The sequence below is a fragment of the Triticum urartu genome, chromosome 7 (genome assembly GCF_003073215.2).
Source record: "Triticum urartu cultivar G1812 chromosome 7, Tu2.1, whole genome shotgun sequence".
NCBI classification, from domain to species: Eukaryota; Viridiplantae; Streptophyta; class Magnoliopsida; order Poales; family Poaceae; genus Triticum; species Triticum urartu.
The window spans coordinates 560010127-560032968 of NC_053028.1; the positions used below are offsets into that span (position 1 = coordinate 560010127).

Below are 22842 nucleotides of genomic sequence, written 5' to 3' on the forward strand. Positions count from 1 at the left end.
AAAAGGAAGCCCATGAAAACCGAGAAAAGAAAGAGAGAAAATTGGAAGAAATTATAGAGAGAGAAAGAAAGAAAACAGTTAAACTCGAAAAAAGAACATAGAAAGCGGTGAAAAAGTAAAGAAGACAAAAAAATACAACATGTTGGGGAAAACGAGCAAACCGCTAAATGGGTCGGCCCACATGTTGGGGAAAACGCAGTATTTCAAAAATTTACCTATGATCACGCAAAATCTATCTAGGAGATGCATAGCAACGAGACGAGATAGTGTGTCTACGTACCCTCGTAGACCGAAAGAGGAAGCGTTTAGTAACGCGGTTGATGTAGTCGAACGTCTTCACGATCCAACCGATCCAAGCACCGAACGTACGGCACCTCCGCTTCAGCACACGTCCAGCTCGATGACGTCACTCGAGCTCTTGATCCAGTTGAGGCCGAGGGAGAGTTCCGTCAGCACGCGTGGTGACGGTGATGATGAAGTTACCGGCGCAGGGCTTCGTCTAAGCACTACGATGATATGACCGAGGTGTGTAACTGTGGAGGGGGGCACCACACACGGCTAAAAGATCAACGTGTGTGTTCTAGGGTACCCCTCTTGCCTCCGTATATAAAGGAGGGAGGGGAGGCCGACCGGCCCTAGGGGTGCGCCCAAGGAGAGGGAGTCCTACTAGTCCTAGTAGGATTCCTCCACAAGGAAGAGAGGGGGAAGGAAGGAGAGGGAGAGGGAGTGGGAAAGGGGGCGCCGCCCCCCTTCCCTTGTCCAATTCGGACTACAAGGGGGGGGCGTCTGCCCTGGCGACCCTCCTCTCTCTCCAGTAAGGCCCATGGTGGCCCATTAGTTCCCCCGGGGGGGTTCCGGTAACCCCTCCGACACTCTGTTTTTACCCGAAACTATCCGGAGCACTTTTGGTGTCCGAATAACATGGTCAAAAATATCAATATTTATGTCTTGACTATTTTGAGACTTCTTGTCATGTCCGTGATCTCATCCGGGACTCCGAACAAACTTCGGTACATCAAATCAGATAACTCATAATACAAATCGTCATCGAACATTAAGCGTGCGGACCCTACAGGTTCGAGAACTATGTAGACATGATCGAGACACATCTCCGGTCAATAACCAATAGCGGAACCTGGATGCTCATATTGGCTCCTACATATGCTACGAAGATCTTTATCGGTCAAACCGCATAACAACATACGTTGTTCCCTTTGTCATCTGTATGTTACTTGCCTGAGATTCGATCGTCGGTATCATCATACCTAGTTCAATATCGTTACCGACAAGTCTCTTTACTCGTCCCGTAATGCATCATCTCGTAACTAACTCATTAGTCACATTGCTTGCAAGGCTCATAGTGATGTGCATTACCGAGAGGGCCCGGAGATACCTCTCCGATACACGGAGTGACAAATCCTAATCTCGATCTATGCCAATTCAAAAAAACCATCGGAGACACCTGTAGAGCATCTTTATAGTCACCCGGTTACGTTGTGACGTTTGATAGCACACAAGGTGTTCCTCCGGTATTTGGGAGTTGCATAATCTCATAGTCTGAGGAACATGTATAAGTCATGAAGAAAGCAATAGTAGAAAAACTAAACGATAATTATGCTAAGCTAACGGATGAGTCTTGTCCATCACATCATTCTCTAATGATGTGATCCCGTTCATCAAATGACAACACATATCTATGGCTAAGAAACAAAACCATCTTTGATTAACGAGCTAGTCAAGTAGAGGCATACTAGGGACACTCTGTTTGTCTATGTATCCACACATGTACTAAGTTTCCGGTTAATATAATTCTAGCATGAATAATAAACATTTATCATGATATAAGAAAATATAAATAACAACTTTATTATTGCCTCTAGGGCATATTTCCTTCACTTCAGAGAGTCGTCGCCGCCTCGCCACTCTGAGCAGGACACAAACCCTAACAAAAAAAGCATGAAAAAAATGAAGCCTTCCCATCAGCAAGGGCTAGCATCCATCGCGCCTCCACGGCCCTAAGACCATAGGAGACGAAATAGCCGGCGGCAGCACCAGCGGGAGGCGGGAGAAACCCTAGTCGGAGCGTCCTCTTTCTTTCATTCGTCCTCTCTTACTTCGATGGATCTTTTTGTCTCACACATGATAAATCACCGCCATGATAAGGAAACCATCATGTAGAATTTGATTTGATGTTATAATGAGAATTAAAGCTAATATTTATCTTGTCAAAGGGCAATATAAAAATTGGACATACTTTGTAAAGGAAAAAATACATGCTTAATAGATAAAAAATATTAAAAATACATGCTTTGAAAAGAAAAGGCATGTTTAGAGCACATATAGATGTGCCTTAGTGTTGTACATTTAAAATGACTCAATCAAACATAAAGAAGAAGAAAAAAATACCTGCACGAATTTTCACCTAAAATCAATGGCGTAGGACTTATATGTGCAATACTTAGAACACTTCTAGATTTCTTTTGCAAAACCATAAAATAATTCACATTAAAAAGTTAGTGCACAGATTGATTCTTGCTCCCCCACAAATGTTCTTGGGTAACAGGCCCCCGAGCCACAAGGCCTAGCAAGATATGTGACTAACTTTTGCTCCCCCACAAATGAGCTTGGGTGACAGGCTAACGCGACAAAGCCCAGCAATAGAGTTGTAAGAGCTGTCCTTTTATTCCCGTGTATGCGAACTTAATAAGGCGAGGTGGGACTAAGTTGTGTCTGCTAAACAAAAAACAGCTCCCACAGAGATGGCCGCCGGAGATGCCACCCACGCGCCGCCGGCCGCGGAGGCGCAGTCTCTGGTGGAGTCGTTCTGCGCCGTCACCTCGGCGACCCCCGACGAGGCGACCTTCTTCCTGGAGGGCCACAACTGGGCCCTCGAGGCCGTCGTTCGCTCCTTCTACGACAACACGGAAGTCGACGCCGATGGGCCCGATCCAGCACCCCAGCCCCCGCCAGCCGGTTCGCCTCCGTGCTCCTCACCACGCGCTACGGCACCATCGACGACCTCCTCCAAACCGGCGAGCTCGCGGTAAGCCTCGATTGCCTGATTTCTCCACTCTCTTAGGCTCAATTCTGAATGTGATGTGTGTGTTCAGTTATCTCAGCTTAATTTAGACCGGACCAGTAAATTTTATGTTTAAAAAATTAAGCAAGTTGAAACTGCATAGAATCAATCAACTGATCAGCTTTCATAGTTACACTTTCTGGGTCAAATCGTGTAAGTGCTGAATTTTACTGAATTGTGTTGCCTTCATAGTTACACTTTCTGGACTTTCTCTGAAAAGAAAAGAAAAAGAAAAAAGCACTTGCTCGGTTGTTTCTGGACAGGCTCCAATAGTCTGGTTGACGTCTATAATTAAGTGGTAGTAGTATCATGTGAGGAACAACAAAGCTAGCAAGGTGTGACGTGAGTCACTCTGCTGGCGATCTGGCCTGAAAATGGGACTTCATTCTTTTCTGAATGCTAATTGGGGCGCCATCTTTGTAAAGGTGCGAGTAGGGCCATGAATCAGTGATAGTGCCTTATTGAAATCACAAAGTGAAGGGAGTTGGAACAGTGTATATAAGGTGTAGAGCTCCTGTAGTTTCCAGATCTTGTCATAATCGCAAACAGCGACCTCTATACTGTATTAACAAATATAATATGGTTAGAAGTTCCAGTTTCAGCGGCACATCAGCTATTTTGGAAGCACCACTGTATTTAGGCCAACATAAGCTGATATCCAGAAGAATCACACTTCATCTGAGATTATATAGAAATCCAATAACTGGGCTGGCTGACATCTATAATTAAGTGATCTCGAGTAGTATCATGTGAGAAACAGCAAAAGCTAGCAAAGGTGGGACGAGATTCACTCTGCTGGCCATCGATCTGTCGCTGGGCCTGAAAATGGCGCTTCATTCATTTCTGAATGCTAATTGGCGCTCCATCTTACAAAGGTGCAAGTAGGATCACGAATTGGTGATAGTGCCTTATTGGCATCACAAACCGAAGGGGGTTGGAACAGTGCATGCAAGTTGCAGAGCTCCTGTAGTTTTACAGATCGGCCAACAGTGCCTTACCAAATCTAATACTAAATGATTAGAAGTTACAGTTTTGGTGCTACTTCAGCTATTTTTGCAGCACCCTGTATTTAGTCTAATATCCTCCTAAATGATTAGAAGCTGCTATCTAGAAGAATCACACTATCTGAGAACAAAATATATCCGGTAAACTTGCCGCATTTTGAATTTTTGAGCTAAAAAAGGGCCAAAGAATTTCAGTCCGGTCCTCACTTTCTGTCGGTGCACACTCTCGCAACATTTCCAGGCACTGGTCCTAATGTTTCTTCATGTTGAATTCTGCAGCTATGTTCAGTTGTGCTCATGTACGGGCTCATCATAATCCTGAGCAGTGCCGCCAAGATCACTCACCAAGCGCAGGCCTTGACGGGCCAGACCACCAAGTGGCACGCCTGCTGCACCATCGAGCCGGTCCCGGACGACGAGATTGATCCAGGATCCAACCAGAACTCCATGCTGGAAGAGTACCCAGAGGACGAGAGCGACTGCGAGTCCAGCGAGGAGACCGGAGACGAGGACATGCTAGAGAACACCAAGTTCCTCCAGCCTCACACGCACGTGATCTCCTTCCAGAAAAGACAGGCACTAGGTACGTGTAAATCAATGTAACATCCCAAATTTTCAATTTGGAATGTTAAACACTAGATCATCATTGCATATCATATTTATTGCATTTTGGTTGATCCTAGAAATTTCACGCAACTCAAGGACCCTCGGAGAGAGTTGGGGATTTCGTTATTTTCATAATTGAGTTGTCTCAAATTTTGAAAATAGGATCTGTTGATTTTATTTATTTTATCTTCAATTATTTTTATTACAAAAATATGAGAGAGAATAAAATGACTTTCCCAAAATAAAAAAATCAAATAAGATTTTATTTGGTTTATTTGCTATTTTATTTGAATTTAGAAAAAATGCACGTTTTTCAAAATTGCATTTAGGCCCCAAATAAATGTTCATCCTGTGCGGCTTGATTTTAAAAGCCGGGGAAAATTTATTTCAGGATTTTCGGAGTCCGTTTAGTATTCCTTTTGTTTTTTTTCTGAGCGTAACTATTTAAAAAAAACGCAACCGACCTACGGGCCGTGTCTGACCCGGACACGAGGCCCGTCCGGCTTTATAAGCCGGGGAGGCCCAGCCGGAACCCCACCCCAAACCCTAGCCGCCCCAAGCCCGCCGCCCCGCGCCGCGCTGCCCCGCGCAGCCACCCACGCCGCCGCCCCGCTGCCCCGCGCCGCCACCCGCGCCGCCGCCCCACTGCCCCGCGCCGCCACCCGCCGCCGCCGACGACGATCGCCGGAGCCACGCCGCCGCCGTTCGCCGGAGCCGCCGAGGTAGACGTCGTTGCCTCGGTTTTCGCAAAGAAAACCGATCGGTTTTTTAAAAAAAAAAACTTAGATCTGTTTTTTTCGTTAGATCTGTTTTTTCGTTAGATTGCGAAGAAAACTTAGATCTGTTTTTTTTCGTTAGATCGCGAAGAAAACTTAGATCTGTTTTTTTTCGTTAGATCGGTTTTTCCGGTTTATTTAAATAGCGAGCGTTCGTCCGTTCGTTCGTTTTAACGAACGTTCATCGTTTTTCTTTTTTTCGGATTAAATCCGTAATTTTTCTGATCGGGATTTCTAATCCGTTTTTGTTTTACTCTAACTTTTCGCTCGTTTATTGGAATCAGGCGATTCAAACGCCTGGAGTTTCGTCTCGAAACCCTCTTTCCGATTAACCAACTCAAAAAAGTGTTTGCCACTGGAAAAATTGCCCTAGATCCAGAATAGTAAATGAAGTCTGTTTCTTTTGCCCTTTGTCTTTCGTTGCTTCGTTCGGTTTGATTCTTTTTGCCAACCGGAGTTCTTAAGTTGAACCTTCTGGTTAGATCTCTTATTTGAGTTTTACATGTGCATTAGTTGAGTACTTATTGTATGTTTGTTTGTTTGCGATAGAGTACCCGGAATGCGCCGCTTGTTACTTCGAATCGCTAGGTTTCCCGGATCATCAGCAAGACAAGTAACACTTTGATCATACCTCCTACTATCCAGTTTTATTGCATTAGATCAATCCTCACACATTGCATGATTAGGATCTAATTAAATTGTGGGTTTGGAAAGTAGTTGAGGTAGTACCTATTACCTGTTTATTATCAAACCTTTGGGAGCTACTTCTACGTTTGTTTATCACGCCATGCTATGCTAGTAGACGTGGATTGGGTGAGTGTATTCATGACAGATGTGAGATTGTTAATTAATGACTTATCTAAGGTGGCAACTTAAACACACATCTGGGTGGATTGAGGTACCTGGGTATTCCAGGATTGCCTGTTTTTTTGGACCGCCACCCAGGCTCAAAGGAATCATGAGATTATTCATGCTAGAAACTTTCGTGTGCAGCCACAAACTATTATGGGCTTTAGCATAGTTGATTAAGTTGTGCGAACTCTTACAGTGGTAGACTAGCAGATGTAGGGGAAAGTAGGTGTAACGGTCTAACCGATCGTAAGGTGCTAGCGCTTCTGAAAGACTATGTCTCGGTCATCCGTCTTCTCAAACACCATGTAGTGCGAGAAACCATACGAATGCGATCGAGTCTTGTGGGGAAAAGTGCGCAAACCTCTGCAGAGTGTATAAATTAATCATGATTAGCCGTGTCCCCGGTTATGAACATCTTGAGTATCTAGTACCTGGATTATCATGTGAATCTCAACATGTTACTCTAAAATTTTAATTTTGTTGGGTTTTGTTTAATGATGATGCTTAATTGGGATTGAGAATGCTGTCAACCATTCTCAATGTTTAACAACCATCATGATAGTTAAATAAATTTATTCCTTTGCAGTAGGGAAAATTGGCTTTACGCAAAACTGTAATCATAGAGCTTTCCACCAGCCAAATATGCATATAGAATAGTTGTTTCTTTCCATTACTCTCTATGTGTTACATTGCCAGCATATTCCATGTGCTGACCCGTTTCGGGCTGCAACGTTAATGTTGCAGACTTTTCAGACAACGATTAAGGAGTTTTTAGGTCGTGGTTCTATACTCAGTGATGCCGTTGGAGTTGATGGACTCACTTATCTTCCAAGCCTTCCGCTGTTATCGTTATTAAATAGGCTCAAGCCATATTTATTGTAATAAGTTCTCTTTTGAGACACTCGATGTAATAGTGTGTGATTGCTACTCTGCTATAAATCCTTCAAGTACTGTGTGGTGTCAGCATTACTGATCCAGGGATAACACCGGAGCACAGAGATTGGACCGTTTGAGGTCTGGTCGCTACAATCAACGACAATCATCGTAAATTTCGTCGAATTTTCATGAGATGTTCTTGGGGCTGATGAAAAACGATCTTGCAGTGACGTACCTGGAGAACAACAAGGCAGGCATCACCGTGTTTGGGTTCACACTGGACCGGTCGTACCTCCACACGATATTCATGCTCGAGTGGACGCTCTTCCTGTGACGGCTGGGGAAAACGGTCGGTTTCTCGTTAACACCAAGGAATGTACGCACCAAGGTTCCATGTTTTTTTTGCTGTTGTGCCCCGTTTGATCCTTGTGAAAAGAGAAGGAATTGGGTTTTTTGTGTGTGCGCGCGGGTGTGCACGTGAGTGGTGTGCACTTGTACATTTTGTGTGATGGTCGTGTAAATTATTATGGGTTGATTGCTCGTGGATGTAAGGTGCATGTACAGGTTTAGATGAGTGCTTTAGAGCCTCATGTGTGTGTGCGTGCGTGCGTGACGCTTGGCATTGCAGGTTTATAATCTCGGATTGTAAAAAAAAGAAAACTATTTCGTTTATCTTGGTTCTGCCGGCTATTCTTCTGAAGAAAATGTTTTGTGCTCCGTATTTCGGTATGAATCCTAATGGACATAAGATGGTATTTCATATTCAGTACATGTATAATAGTCGAAGCATTTCAATGCAAGTGAGGGTGCACATCTAATAGTAGTTTCTTTTTTGTGCGTTGGTGTTTCATGTGTACATCCTAACTATACAAAGGTCAGATTTGTGCTCGTGCTTATTGTGTTTGTATCCACTTGATGCTTCATTTTTAAGTCAATAAAATTTATCTTTCTGTTAAAAAGAAAGAATCAAAACTCACTCAAAGTGATGCTCTGGGTTGGCCCACTTTCCAGTATCTGCATATGGTTCTTTCTGTATAATGTGTCCTCGTGGCGATTGATGGGCTCCTATGCGGCGCTTTAGGTGCCGAAAAGGATAGCTGATGCTCGTTATAGCTTTGCTCACAGGCCGCAGCCGAATAAGGCCACCTCCCTCTCGCGCTTGCTCGCTTTGTCAAGTTCGTGGTTTTTCTTTCGTTATTACCTACAGTATGACCTCCCCCCTAAAAGAAACTTACAGTATTATCTAGTGTACTACTTCCTCTGTCCCAATTGCGACAAGTAAGTCGAGATGGAGGCAGTACTTGTGATGTGACACTGCCTATGGAGACAAATATTTCATTACCGGAGAAGTATGTCATACCAGCTAAACGCACTGGAAAAGGAAATCAATTTGTTACTATTGATTCAATACATAAACAAAGTCTGGCCATGACGCACATCGCTCCAGAGATACAGGTATTACAGATTGGCACGATGACGTTTCAAATTGTACAGCCGAAGGAAGTGAAGCCCACTTTTCGAACCCCATGCAATCATGATACGGAGGGAAAGATGCAAGTTAAGGACTCAGGAGGATGCATGCGTTTTCCTTAGTCCTAGTTCGTTTCCTTTTCAATAAGTACTAGTCTGTTTTGTCTTTTGTGATCAACGTGCCGGATAATTAAATTAGTTAAGATGTGATTAGAAAGATAGGAGAGAGAGAGTCCGTGTAGTATTATTCTTGTTTAAGTCGGTTTAGCCTGGTCGTTTTTCTCGCCTATATAAAAGGCCGGCTTCGGCCATGTACGGGATAGCTTTGATTGAAGTTATTTTCCAGAGATGAATAGATCGGTAACTCGGGGTATCTCCGAGCCGCTGTTTGATATTTGTTGAATAGCTCTTGGGGCTTTGTGATTTTGGCGTGAGATTGATTTCAGAATTTCAGTTTCCGCTGGTCTGCTGAAGATCGTCCACGTACTTCCTCTTTAGGGTGTGCGTGTTGTTGCTGTGGTGATTGCATCTACAAGATCGCGAGCGCTACGTCATTTCAGGTAACATCATACCGTGAAAGATTGGGCAAATTATTTGTACCATCGATTTTCTGTCGACGGTCGCATCAACTTGCCTCAAAAAGAAAAGACAAAACTACAGTCCTACATGGCCAGCTGTTTTTATCTACTATACCACATGCCAGCAGTTTCCAAAATCTATGATTTTTTTAAAATTTTATGAATAAAAATTCACGAATTCGAGAAAAAGCTTGTGGTTTAAAAAACATTTTTTAAAAATTATGACTTTGAAAAATCATGAAATTTGGAATATATAATCATGAATTTCAAAAAATTCATGATATTTAGAAAAGTTCGTAAATACTGGAAAAATTCAAAGATTTTGAAACAACATAAGCTGATTCAAAAAAATTCTCTAATTTAATAAAGTGCTAGATTTGAAAATAGTTCATGAATTTGGAAAAAGAAGTTCATGAATTTAAAAAAATTGTGAATTCAAAAAAACATGAATCTGAAAAAAGTTCACCAATTTTTAAAAAGTGTGTGGGTTCAAAAAAGGACGATATTTGTAAAAAAGATCACGAATTTTACAAAAGTTCAAATTTTTTTGGAAAAGTTCATGAAAAATGGAAATTTTTCTTATTTTCTAGATAAAATCACAAATTTGAAAAAACTTCATGGGTTTTGAATTTTTTATAAAAACTGAAATGAATTTTTGAATTTGAAAAACATTCATGCATTTGAAAAAAGTTTAGGAATTTGAAAAAAGTTCACGAATTGAAGAAATAGTTTACGATTTTAAAAAAGAGTTCACAAATTTTGAAAAAGGAAAAGAAAGAGAAAAAGAAAAGGAAAAACACTAACAAAAACTGGCCGAAACAAAACCGAAAAAACATGTGTCTTCTAGGCGCACAACATGAAACAAAATAAGTATTAGTATGCACAGTAGGTGAGTTGTCCATGTTGGTTACTGTGTTTGGAAGGAAATATTGAGGTTCCTACTTTGAATCTCACTACCTACAACATTTTTGAAGGTTCAATAAAATGGGCCAAGCCCAGGACGCAAGGGGGTGTGCGCTGGTTTGTTGACTTGCCTTTTGGCGTCGGGGTCTCGTTTACCCAAGAAAGAAACAAAGAAAAAAGATGAAGAAAAAAACAATGGAAAAAATAAAATAAAAGGAAGCCCGTGAAAACCGAGAAAAGAAAGAGAGAAAACCTGAAGAAATTGTAGAGAAAGAAAGAAAGAAAAATAGTTAAACCCGAAAAAAGAAGATAGAAAGCGGTGCAAAAGTAAAGAAAACAAAAAAAAATACAACCGTAGAAAACCTAACCAAAAACTAGTACAACGGTCGTCCCAAGTGAGCGAGGAAATGAAATGAGCAAACCACTAAATGAGCCGGCCCAGAAACAAAGCGCGAGGGAGTTTCTTCAAGCGAGCAGAGTATATATCTCGCCATAAGCAAGATATAGCTCTTGCAGCGATTGATGCCCTTTTTCCTTTGCTAGTGTGACCCCAGTGAATTATTATTTTTGTTTAGAAATCATCCATGCAATGTCCCAAATATCGATCCATATGTTTACATTTAATTCTATTGTTGCTCTCTTTAAAGTTACTTGTAGTTGGCAGTTGTTGGGTATTTTGTTACTATGATACTGCTTTGCCACATACACCACTTCATTCACGGTATTGTCATTGCTAGTAATAATTCTTTCAAACAAGCATTTGTTTCATATGTGTTTGAATTGACAACATAACTGCTAAATGCTAAAAAATTAAATGCTCTTTAGCTCTTTTGTGTCGAATCAATACATTTGTGTTGTGATCCCTACATTTGTGGATCATCATCTATACCTTATTGCATCAATAACAAGTGAACCACTCATGTTTTGTTGGAATCCTAAAATGCATAGTTTTGTATTTATTGACAAAATGATTGTGAAACTACTTAAAATGGGCTATTTCTTTATATTTTACCAACCACAGTTTTATAAGAAATACTCGCACTTATAGGATGGTGAGCATTTCCAAAATCTGAAGTTTCCCTAGCATCTTGAGCAATAGGTAACAAGGCAAAATGTGTTGTAACCCATCCAATGTAAACTGAATTGGATGACACACTTCTGGGACCAAAATTCCTTTATGTGTGCCACATCGAAACATCACAAGTCAAATCAATATAGTGCATTACTCCAAGTCAAAATAAAAATAGTGCACTACTCACTAGGTTCTCCGGATTAAAGCTCCATGCTACATCAAGGAAGCGAAAAGTGTGGAACCTAATTACTTAAAGTGTGGAGGTCAAACAAGATGCCTAAATTTCTTGTCCCCTCTTAGTTCCTTTTTTGCGCAAAATCTTTCGATCTATTCATCAACTGACAAGGTAGTATAAAGAACACCAGAAGTAAAAAATACATTCATGTCCGTAGACCACCTAGCGACGACTACAATCATTGGAGTGAGCCGAAGGCGCGCCACCATCTTCACCCCTCCCTAAATGGAGCCGGGCAAGCTTTGTTGTAGTAGATAGTCGGGAAGTCATCGTGCTAAGGCCTCATAGGGCCAACACACCAGAATAGCAACCACCGCCCATGAAGAGAAGCGTAGATCAAAAGGATCTAACTTGTAGACACATGGATACAGATGAACGAAGACATGATCCACCTGGATCCATCGGAGATAAACGCCAACCGAATCCCACGAGATCCGCCAGAAATAAACCTCCACAAGCCCTCCGGCGCTGCTAGAAACACCACCAGGACGGGGACTAGGCGGGGAGAACCTTATTCCATCTTCAGAGAGTCGTCACCGCCTTGCCACTTGTTCGCACACGAACACGTCACAATGTACCCTCGACGTCGGGGGTGATGCACCGCAGCTCACGTCGAAGGAGACCCGACCGACAGCGCGATACGCAGGACAGTCGACGGGTGCTTTTGTAGACCCGAAGCCCCGCTTGCCCGGGAGGGACCCCGTCAGGGCTCGCGGCGGCTATGGGCTGCTCCAGGTCGATTCGCTCGCCCCTAGAGCCTCGTGTATCCGCAGCCCTCCAGCATGAAGAACTAGCGAAGAACGAGAAGAAAGATACAAGGAGAGATAAAAAGTAGATGAACACGAAAAAGTAATAGATTGATTTGTTCGATTGGTGTTGTTTCAATCGGCCGTCACCCCTAACATATATAAGAGGCGGTTGGACTTCCCGTACAAGAAAATGATTCATCTAAGATTTCCTTACAAGAAAATTATATCAATTCACGTCCTACAACTCTATTTCCAGTCCAACTCGGATTCAGCCCGAATCTGTCCCATACTTCTGTCCCATACTTCTGTCCTGCTTCTTGCGCGAGCCATAGAAATCACATACTAACTCGGATGGAGTTGAGTTCAACATCAAACTTGTCTGCCTCGATGATTTGCATAAGATCACACGGGCCACTTCCCCTTTTAAGGCTATCTTTATGACTTTCAGGGCCTATCTTTAAATGTGGGTCGGATTCAATTATGCAGTTTTCTAAACTGTCCGAGTCTTGTAACAACTCTGCAGGCCGTGTACTATCTCCGATGATGATGACTCCAAAAGGAAAGTTGACCGTTTCGACGATGCGCACAACTTCCGTGTAGAACACTTTTCCATACAAGGCCGTCTGAATAACCTTTTGAGCCCATCTCCAACTTCTGGTCGGATTGACTTTGATAGTCTCCACCCCGGCAAGCTTTCCACCCCGGCAAGCTTTCCACACCGGTAAGGTTTCTACCCCGGCAAGCTTTCACCCCGGCAAGCTTCACACCGGCAAGCTTCCACGCCGGCAAGATTTCACGCCGGCAAGGTCTTCATCCCGACAAGCCTCATTCAGCCGGCAAAGGCCGAATAACTCACGCGACCCATCAGACACCACCTAGGTGGGTGTCTGGTCCCTCACGTCACTCAGGACCGGTCCGTGAAGTGTTGCCTCTAACTTTTGCATACAAACTCAGATTGGGACAATTTTTATATCAAAATCAATCGGTTCGACGAGACAAAGACAATTCATGTAGATCATGTTTTCATATGAGGTCATCTTGGGGGCTTAATCGGCCAAACTGTACTCTAAATATAAGATCTTGGTACTTTGAGCATAGTTTCGGCCTTTAAGATGAAATCGGACGGCGACGGGCCAAACTTCAAAGATGCACTTCTCCATTTGAGGCCATCTTATTGACTGTGCCAAAATCGGGTGTCAACACCACTTTGAGTAGGACACAATCCCTAACAAAAATAAAAAACATGAAAAAATTAAGCCCTCCCACCGGCAAGGGCCAGGATCCACTGCGCCTCCATGACCCTAAGACCACAGGAGACGAGATAGCCGACGGCAGCACCGGTGAAAGGATCGATATAGTTGACTGGAGGGGGGGTGAATAAGCAACTAACAATTTTTAGCTTTTCTTTACCAATTTAAACTTTGCATCAAAGTGGGTTGTCTAGATATGCAACTAGGTGAGCAACCTATATGATGTAACAACAACAAGCACACAAGCAAGCAAGGGATGCAACACAATATAAGCTTGCACAAGTAAAGGTACGAGATAACCAAGAGTGGAGCCGGTGAAGACGAGGATGTGTTACCGAAGTTCCTTCCCTTTGAGAGGAAGTACGTCTCCGTTGGAGCGGTGTGGAGGCACAATGCTCCCCAAGAAGCCACTAGGGCCACCTTATTCTCCTCACGCCCTCACACAATGCGAGATGTCGTGATTCCACTATTGGTGCCCTTGGAGGCGGCGACCGGACCTTTACAAACAAGGTTGGGGCAATCTCCACAACTTAATTGGAGGCTCCCAACGACACCACCGAAGCTTCACCACAATGGAAATTGGCTCCACGGTGACCTCAACCGTCTAGGGTGCTCAAACACCCAAGAGTCATAAGATCCGCAAGGGATTAGTGGGGGGAATCAAATTTCTCTTGGTGGAAGTGTAGATCGGGGCCTTCTCAACCAATCCCTAGAAAATCAATAAGGTTGAGTGGCTAGGGAGAGAGATCGGGCGAAAATGGAGCTTAGAGCAACAATGGAGCTTAGGGATGGAAGAGGTAGTCAACTCGGAGAAGAAGACTCCCCTTATATAGTGATAGGACAAATCCAACCATTATCCACTTACCCAGCCTGCGACGCGCGATACTACCGCACCAGCCATGCGGTACTACCGCAAGGGCCTGCGGTACTACCGCGGGGCACTGCGGTACTGCTGCAGGCGCGGCAGGAGCCAGACCGGCCCTGATGCATTGAAGCAAAGAGCGGTAGAACCGCCGGAGCGGTACTACCGCTCCCCCTTGCGGTACTACCGCAAGCCAGGGTTTGTCTTGGCTGGGAAGGCACGGACATATAAAAATACATCCGTGGCTACTTCCGCTGAGTTTCGATTTGTGTAAAAATCCGACACAGTACTGCTGTGAACCTGGAGCGGTACTACCGCGTAGGGCACAGATGTAAAAAGTTACATCCGCCCCTACTTCTGCTCGTGCTGTTGTGCCTAGCCCGAGGCCACGGTACTACTGCGCCCTGGGAGCGGTACTACCGCAATGGACTGTAGTACTACCGCGACCGCGGCCGGTACTACCGTGAGCCTCTGCGGTATTACCGCTCCCATGAGCAGTACTACCGCATGCCCAACACAACCAACACTAGGAGTCCTTCATTTTGCAGAGACACGGATAACTGGAGGATGCTCCAAAGAGCCAACGGAAAGGTGGTGCAAAAGGAACATACGTGTAGATGATGATTCCACCCAAACTTTTCCAAAGCGGACCCCCTCTTAATAGTACGACTTTCCTACGACTCAAATCCACCGAAAAGAAACGCAGGGAAAACTCCGTCTTCACTAGACTCCGAGAGGCAACGAATCCTCCTGTGCGTGAACATGAGATATCTAAATGCTCAATGCACACGATTAGTCCGCAAAAGCATTGCCATCAATCACCAAAACCACTAAGGGATAAATATGCCCTTACAATCTCCCCCTTTTTGGTGGATTGATGACAATACGGGATTTGCACAAAGGGAAATAAAATGAAGCATAGGCAAACCCAACATCTATAAAATATAGACGGGCTCCCCCTAGATGTGTGCTCTCTAGAGAAGTGCTTTGGACTGCACGACACACATACTAGGATCAACACTCCCCCTATATTTTATAGACGAGGCATATATTGAAACAAAATAACTAACACTAAGCAAGGAGGCAAGATAATAAATATGAGCATAAAGTAACGAGAGCACAATCTACTAAGCAAACTAGATAACATGATAAGACAATAAGATACGCTGAGGACATATGTCTTACACCATATGATAGGCTCCTGGATCTAGACGAAACCAAACACAAACCAACAAACGAGTTTCAACAGGACGAAAGCAAAGAGCGAGACACAACAACACAAAACTCGCAAATCCTACACTCTCTCCCCCTTTGGCATCGAGACACCAAAAAGGCAGAGATGACACCTACGACACAGGTGGTAGCTCAAGCTGAAGCGATCACACGTCACGCTCTTCGTCGATCTCGGCAGGAGGGATGGTCTCCTCCTCAGATTCAGTCTACTGGTAGCCCTGCTTCGCCATCCATTCAGCCTCTGGGGTGATGTGCTTCTCGGACCCGCTTGATACCTGCTCATCGAACGTCCTCAAGATCCTCTTGTCGCGCCAGCGACTCTCCTTCTGAGCAACATGAGACCGGTACTGGCCCTTGGCCTGTGATAACCCACAAGTATAGGGGATCGCAACAGTTTTCGAGGGTAGAGTATTCAACCCAAATTTATTGATTCGACACAAGGGGAGCCAAAGAATATTCTCAAGTACTAACAGTTGAGTTGTCAATTCAACCGCACCTGAAAGACTTAATATCTGCAGCAAAGTATTTAGTAGCAAAGTAATATGATAGTAGCGGTAACGGTAGCAAAAGTAACAGTATTGGTTGTGTAGTGATTGTAACAGTAGCAACGAAAAAGTAAATAAGAAAAAAACAATATGTGAAAAGCTTGTAGGCAATGGATCAGTGCTGGATAATTATGTCGGATGCGATTCCTCATGCAACAGTTATAACATAGGGTGACACAGAACTAGCTCTAGTTCATCAATGTAGTGTAGGCATGTATTCCGAATATAGTCATACGTGCTTATGGAAAAGAACTTGCATGACATCTTTTTTCCTACCCTCCTGTGGCAGTGGGGTCCTATTGGAAACTAAGGGATATTAAGGCCTCCTTTTAATAGAGTACCGGACCAAAGCATTAACACTTAGTGAATACATGAACTCCTCAAACTACGATCATCACCGATAAGTATCCTGATTATTGTCACTTCGGGGTTAACGGATCATAACACATAGTAGGTGACTATAGACTGGCAAGATAGGATCAAGAACTCACATATATTCATGAAAACATAATAGGTTTAGATCTAAAATCATGGCACTCAGGCCCTAGTGACAAGCATTAAGCATAGCAAAGTCATAGCAACATCAATCTCAGAACATAATGGATACTAGGGATCAAACCCTAACAAAACTAACTCGATTACATGATAAATCTCATCCAACCCATCACCGTCCAGCAAGCCTATGATGGAATTACTCACGCACGACGGTGAGCATCATGAAATTGGTGATGGAGGAAGGTTTATGATGATGATGGCGACAGATTCCCCTCTCCGAAGCCCCAAACGGACTCCAGATCAGCCCTCCCGAGAGAGATTAGGGCTTGGCGGCAGCTCTATATCGTAAAACGTGATGAATCCTTCTCTCTGATTTTTTTTCTCCCCGAACGTGAATATATAGAGTTGGAGTTGAGGTCGGTGGAGCACCAAGGGGCCCACGAGGCAGGGGGCGCGCCCCCACCCTCGTGGACGGGGTGTGGGCCCCCTAGCCTTGATTCTTTCGCCAGTATTTTTTATATATTCCAAAAATATTCTCCGTTGATTTTCAGGTCACTCCGAGGACTTCTATTTCTGCACAAAAATAACATCATGGCAATTCTGCTGAAAACAGCGTCAGTCCGGGTTAGTTCCATTCAAATCATGCAAGTTAGAGTCCAAAACAAGGGCAAAAGTGTTTGGAAAAGTAGATACGTTGGAGACGTATCAGCCTGCATGCAGAACAGAGCCTTCATCTTGTTCTTCAGCCTCTTAGCCTAAGAGGGCTCAGAAGATGAAGGCGAGTATCCATCAGAGATGTCCTCATCTGCTTCCTCCTCCTCAATCTCATCCTCATCCACATCCATCTTAGCAGCCTCCGCCTCAGCACGGGTAGTGGTGTTAGCCCACTTGTTCTTGATGTGCAGCTTGATAGGCTCGTGGCGGGTCCAGTTTGGAGCAAAAAAGTCTTCCTCCGGAAACATCTTGTCCCAAGTCTTCGAGATCAGAAGGTGCAGGTATGTACCATAGATGGGAACTTTGCGATTGTAGACCGCAAACCTGAGCTCATTCCACATGATATGAGAGATGTCCAGAGGCTGGGTGGCATGACGACGCGCCTCCTCGCACAGAAGCAACATATCCATGAGATAAGCATGCACCTTATCTTTGTCACCGATGCGAGGAAAGAGAGTGTTGTAGAAGATTCGGTGCATGACATCTAGGAAGGGGTTGAGCACCCAAGTATGAGTGCCATTTGGAAGCTTGTTCTCCACAAGAAACGGTAGAAGCTTGTCCTTGTTGGCAGACTCGGCGTTGCCGTGAGGGCGGGCGCCAATGGGCACATCAGGCCCATCATCAAGGACATGCAGGAGCGTCATGAATTCCTTCCAGGTAGCAGACATCTTCTTCCCATTGGTCATCGAAGTCATAGTCCACTCCCCATCCGTGTGAAAGTGGACGGAGGCAAAGAACTGCGCCACTAGCTCCGGGTCAAAGTCCATATGGAACGCGATGAAGTCTTCAATGCCAAACTGCTCCACCAAGTCTAGTGCCTCACCAAAGTAGTTCCGGTCCTTCCTCAGATGATTCATATCAATCCATTGCATTGGAACATAAAGGTTGTGCTTGGTCTTGATCACATCAATGTATATGAGATTCTGCTGCTTGGTCCAGAAAAACTCACACCCTCTGACATTCTCACGAGGATTCACATAGGGATCGATCCTCCTTCGAATGATGAACTCTGATTGAGGCAGCTCGTCCATGCCCTGAACTGGCTCCTTGTACCGGTTGGCAGTCTTCTTGACATTGTGTTGTGGGGCATTGGAGCCCTCCGGAGCTTCTTGATTGCGAAGACGCTTGGAGCTTGTGTCGCGGCTTGGGTTTGAGCGACGGACATTGGAGGCACCACCTATGACACACAACACCAGAACACACAAGAGAAATGAGAAGGATCAATGCAAAGACCACGGAAAAAACAAATGAAACACGTAGAAATAAGATTGGGTAGTTGCCACAAGGAAGGTTCGAAGTCAGCGGTAGTACCGCACCTCTAAGTGGAACTAAAATTTTACTGCCGCTCTAGCCGCGGTAGTACCGCGCCGGGATGGCACGGTAGTACCGCGCCTAGAGCGGAAGTAAAATTTTACTTCCGCGCCGCTCCCGGTAGTACCGCCCCAGAGGAGCGGTAGTACCGTACGATGCGGAAGCGGCCTGAGCGGTAGTACCATACAGGAGGTGCGGTAGTACCGCTCGGGATCAGATCCGTGAAGAACAGATCTAGGCACATCAGCAACATTTGAGTGGTACTACGGTTGATCAAAAATACCATGTGGCAACATACCAAATAGCATTTCTACTGCACTACAACTCTCCTACATCCTACTCTTGCAAAGATTTGGCCTAAAATCTCAAGAGCAACATGCATCTCCCCAAAACCTAGAGGCAAAACAATGAAGCAAAGAGAGAGGGATTTGGGGAGAAACCTTGTTCCATGGCAAGAGGACAGGGTGGGGATCGATCCCACCGGTCGGAATGCGAGGAGAGCGGCCGGAGAAGGAGATCCGGCCAGGTCCTCCGACACCATTCTTGGGCAGGAGAGAGAGACGAAGTGGGGAGACGGAGTTGAATGGGTATGGGGAGTTGGAACTCCCCCTGCCCGCTCTTAACCCCCACCCGCTCGTGACGGCGTGGTAGTACCACAGGTCATCGTGGTAGTACCGCCCGGGCGGAAGTACCGCACGCAGGGCAGTAGTACCGCTCATCCAGCGGCAGTAAAAAATTACTGTCGTGCTGGTTGCGGTAGTACCGTGCTCATCTCCTGCGATAGTACCGTGGCTAGCCACGGTAGTACCGTAGACCCAAGAAAGTGCATGTTTCGACAAAGAGAAAAACATGGCCTTTGCACAGCAACCTTCGAGCGACCAGACACGCAAACGCGCGCACACACACGAGGCACCTCAGACACACACAAGGCAGAAAGAAGAAGGCAAAAGACAACAAGGACCAACCATGAAACACAACCTCTCCAAAGAGGGTGGCCGGAGCCACCTATGTTTGAGTCAGTTTGTATGGCACCACGAAGATTTATCCTTGGGCCCATGAAAAAAACTCATCTTTGAAGCACAAGTACCATAAAAAATGGCTAATGTGAAAGAATTGATCAATTTATGCATAATGGGGGGAGGGAGAGTTCATTGAGAGAACAACACTCCCCCTATGTCCATGCCTACACCTAAACAAGATATCAAGATGAGTATGGTGTGGTGTGCAAGGGTTCAAGCCACATTGCTCGAATCAGTGATATTTAGCTCATGCCTTAACTCGCGAAATCTTGCTTCATCCAAGGGCTTCGTGAAGATATCTGCAAGGTTATCATGAGTGTTGACACAGTTGAGCTCGATCTCCCCTCGCCTAATATGAACCCGGATGAAGTGATACTGAATCTCAATATGCTTCATCTTGAAGTGTTGCACCGGGTTGAGAGAAATCTTGATGGCACTTTCATTGTCACACCAAAGAGGCACTTTGTCACAAATGACATTGTAATCCTTTAAAGTTTGCCTTATCCATAGAAGTTGTGCACAACAACTACTGGCGGCCACATACTTCGCTTCGGTGGACGAGAGAGACACACAACTTTGCTTCTTAGACCAACTCACCAAAGAGCAACCAAGGAATTGGCACACCCCGGAAGTTGACTTCATATCCACTTTGTCTCCCGCCCAATCAGAGTCCGAGTAGCTTACAAGGTTGAAGTTTGCTCCTCTTGGGTACCATAAGCCAAAGTTTGGGGTATGAGCCAAATATCGAAAGATTCGCTTGACCACCACATAGTGGCTTTCCTTAGGTGCGGCTTGAAACCATGCACAGATTCCCACACTCAAGATGATATCCGGTCTAGATGCACAAAGGTAAAGGAAGGAGCCAATCATGGAGCGATATACCTTTTGATCCACCGCTTTACCATTGGGATCTATGTCAAGTTGGCATTTGACGGACATTGGAGTGGAAGCCGGCTTGAAATCACTTAGCTTGAATCTCTTGAGCATGTCTTGAGTGTATTTGGCTTGGTTGATGAAGGTTCCTTCTCTTCCTTGCTTGATTTCGAACCCGACGAGAAAGAACTTCAACTCTCCCATCATGGACATCTTGAACTTTGAGGTCATGAGAGCGGCAAACTCCTCATTGAAAGCTTTGTTAGGAGAACCAAAAATAATATCATCAACATATAGTTGGCATACAAACAACTCCCCTTTGACCTTCTTGGTAAAAAGAGTGGGCTCGATTTTACCAATTCCAAACCCACGATCTTGCAACAACTCGGTAAGGTGCTCATACCATGCACGTGGGGCTTGTTTAAGGTCATATAGCGCCTTATCGAGTTGGTACCCATGGTCGGGAAAATAGGGATCCTCGAACCCCGGGGGTTGTTTGACATACACCAACTCATTAATAGGACCATTAAGAAAAGCACTCTTCACATCCATTTGTTGCAACTTAAAGTTATGATGAGAAGCATAAGCAATCAATAGACAAATGGATTCAAGGTGAGCAACGGGAGCAAAGGTTTCACCGTAGTCGATACCCTCGACTTGGGAGTAGCCTTATTGAGGGAGTCCTGGATTAGGGGGTCTCCGGACAGCCGGACTATATCCTTTGGCTGGACTGTTTGACTATGAAGATACGAGATTGAAGACTTCGTCCCGTGTCCGGATGGGACTCTACTTGGCGTGGAAGGAAAGCTAGGAAATACAGATATGTATATCTCCTCCTTTGTAACCGACCTTGTGTAACCCTAGCCCCCTCCGGTGCCTATATAAACCGGAGGGTTTTAGTCCGTAGGACAAGATACAATCATACCATAGGCTAGCTTTTAGGGTTTAGCATCTCTGATCTCGTGGTAGATCGACTCTTTTAATACTCATATCATCAAGAACAATCAAGCAGGACATAGGGTATTACCTCCATCAAGAGGGCCTGAACCTGGGTAAACATCGTGTCCCCTGCCTCCTGTTACCATCCGCCTTAGACGCACAATTCGGGACCCCCTACCCGAGATCCGCCGGTTTTGACACCGACATTGGTGCTTTCATTGAGAGTTCCACTGTGTCGTCACCATAAGGCTTGATGGCTCCTTCGATCATCGCTAGCGATGCGGTCCAGGGTGAGGCTTTCCTCCCCGGACAGATCTTCATATTCGGCGGCTTTGCACTGCGGGCCAATTCGCTTGGCCTTCTGGAGCAGATTGAGAGCTACGCCCTTGGCCATCAGGTCAGATTCGGAAACTTGAACTACATGGCCGACATCCGCGGAGACTTGATCTTCGACGGATTCGGGCCCATGTCGGATGCGTCATGCAGTCGTGACGAGCATGACGTAACTCTGCCGTCGGACAATGTTCGAGAGATCGCATCCGCAACTACTCCGTCCATCAATCCGGAGCAAGTTGCGCCATCTGAGAGCGGAGGGATGGACCCCGCCATGGAGGCCGCACTCTCAGTGGCGTTAGAGCTGGATACTGACTTGACTCCTTACGAGAGCCGTGTCGCTGAACCACTTGATTCATCTCCGGCCACGGACTCCGAGCCGCTCATATCCGTGCCCGTCGAATCCGACTGGGCGCCAATCATGGAGTTCACCTCCGCGGATATCTTTCAGCACTCACCTTTCGGAGATGTGCTAAATTCATTAAGGTCTCTCTCCCTGTCAGGAGAACCTTGGCCGAACTATGTCCGGCTAGAATGGGATGCGGACGACGAAGAAATTCGCTGTCCACCCACCACCCACTTAGTAGCAACTGTCGACGACTTAACCGACATGCTCGACTTTAGCTCCGAAGACTTCGACGGTATGGACGACGAAGCCGGAGACGAACAGGATCCACCGCCCTCGGGGCACTAGACCGCCACCTCATCATACGATATATACATGGTAGACACCCCCAAAGAAGCCAATGGCGACGAGATAGTGGAGGATGACCCCTCCAAGAAGCAACCCAAGTGCCAACGTCAACGGCGCCGCTCTAAGTCCCGCCACAGCAAGAGAAGTGATACCGGCACAGGAGATAATAACACTCCGGATAGCGCTGAAGACAACAACAATCCCCTCCAGCACGGTGCAGAGCTAGAGGGCGAACAAGCTAGCCCTCCAGAGCAGGCAGCAGATGGAGAACCGAAGGAGGACAATTACATGCCTCTCTCCGAAGACGAGGCGAGCCTCGGCGACGACGAGTTTATCGTGCCTGAGGACCCCGTCAAGAAAGAGCGCTTCAAGCG

General features: G+C 45.3%; 1 protein-coding gene across 1 annotated transcript; it reads left to right on the top strand.

Moving 5' to 3' along the window:
- The first annotated feature begins 2668 nt into the window (after positions 1–2668).
- LOC125521751 lies at positions 2669–7883 on the top strand. Its single transcript, XM_048686815.1, has 3 exons — positions 2669–3043; positions 4363–4666; positions 7421–7883. Exons 2-3 carry the CDS (start codon positions 4381–4383, stop codon positions 7525–7527), a joined length of 393 nt encoding a protein of 130 aa, XP_048542772.1. The 5' UTR covers positions 2669–3043; positions 4363–4380; the 3' UTR covers positions 7528–7883.
- Positions 7884–22842: the final 14959 nt, after the last annotated feature.

Bases quoted from the DNA above. Each gene is read 5' to 3' on its own strand.
- LOC125521751 (XM_048686815.1), top strand. From the start codon at position 4,381: ATGTACGGGCTCATCATAATCCTGAGCAGTGCCGCCAAGATCACTCAC. The intron at 4,667-7,420 runs GTACGTGTAAAT...ACGATCTTGCAG, and splicing joins CCAGAAAAGACAGGCACTAG to TGACGTACCTGGAGAACAAC.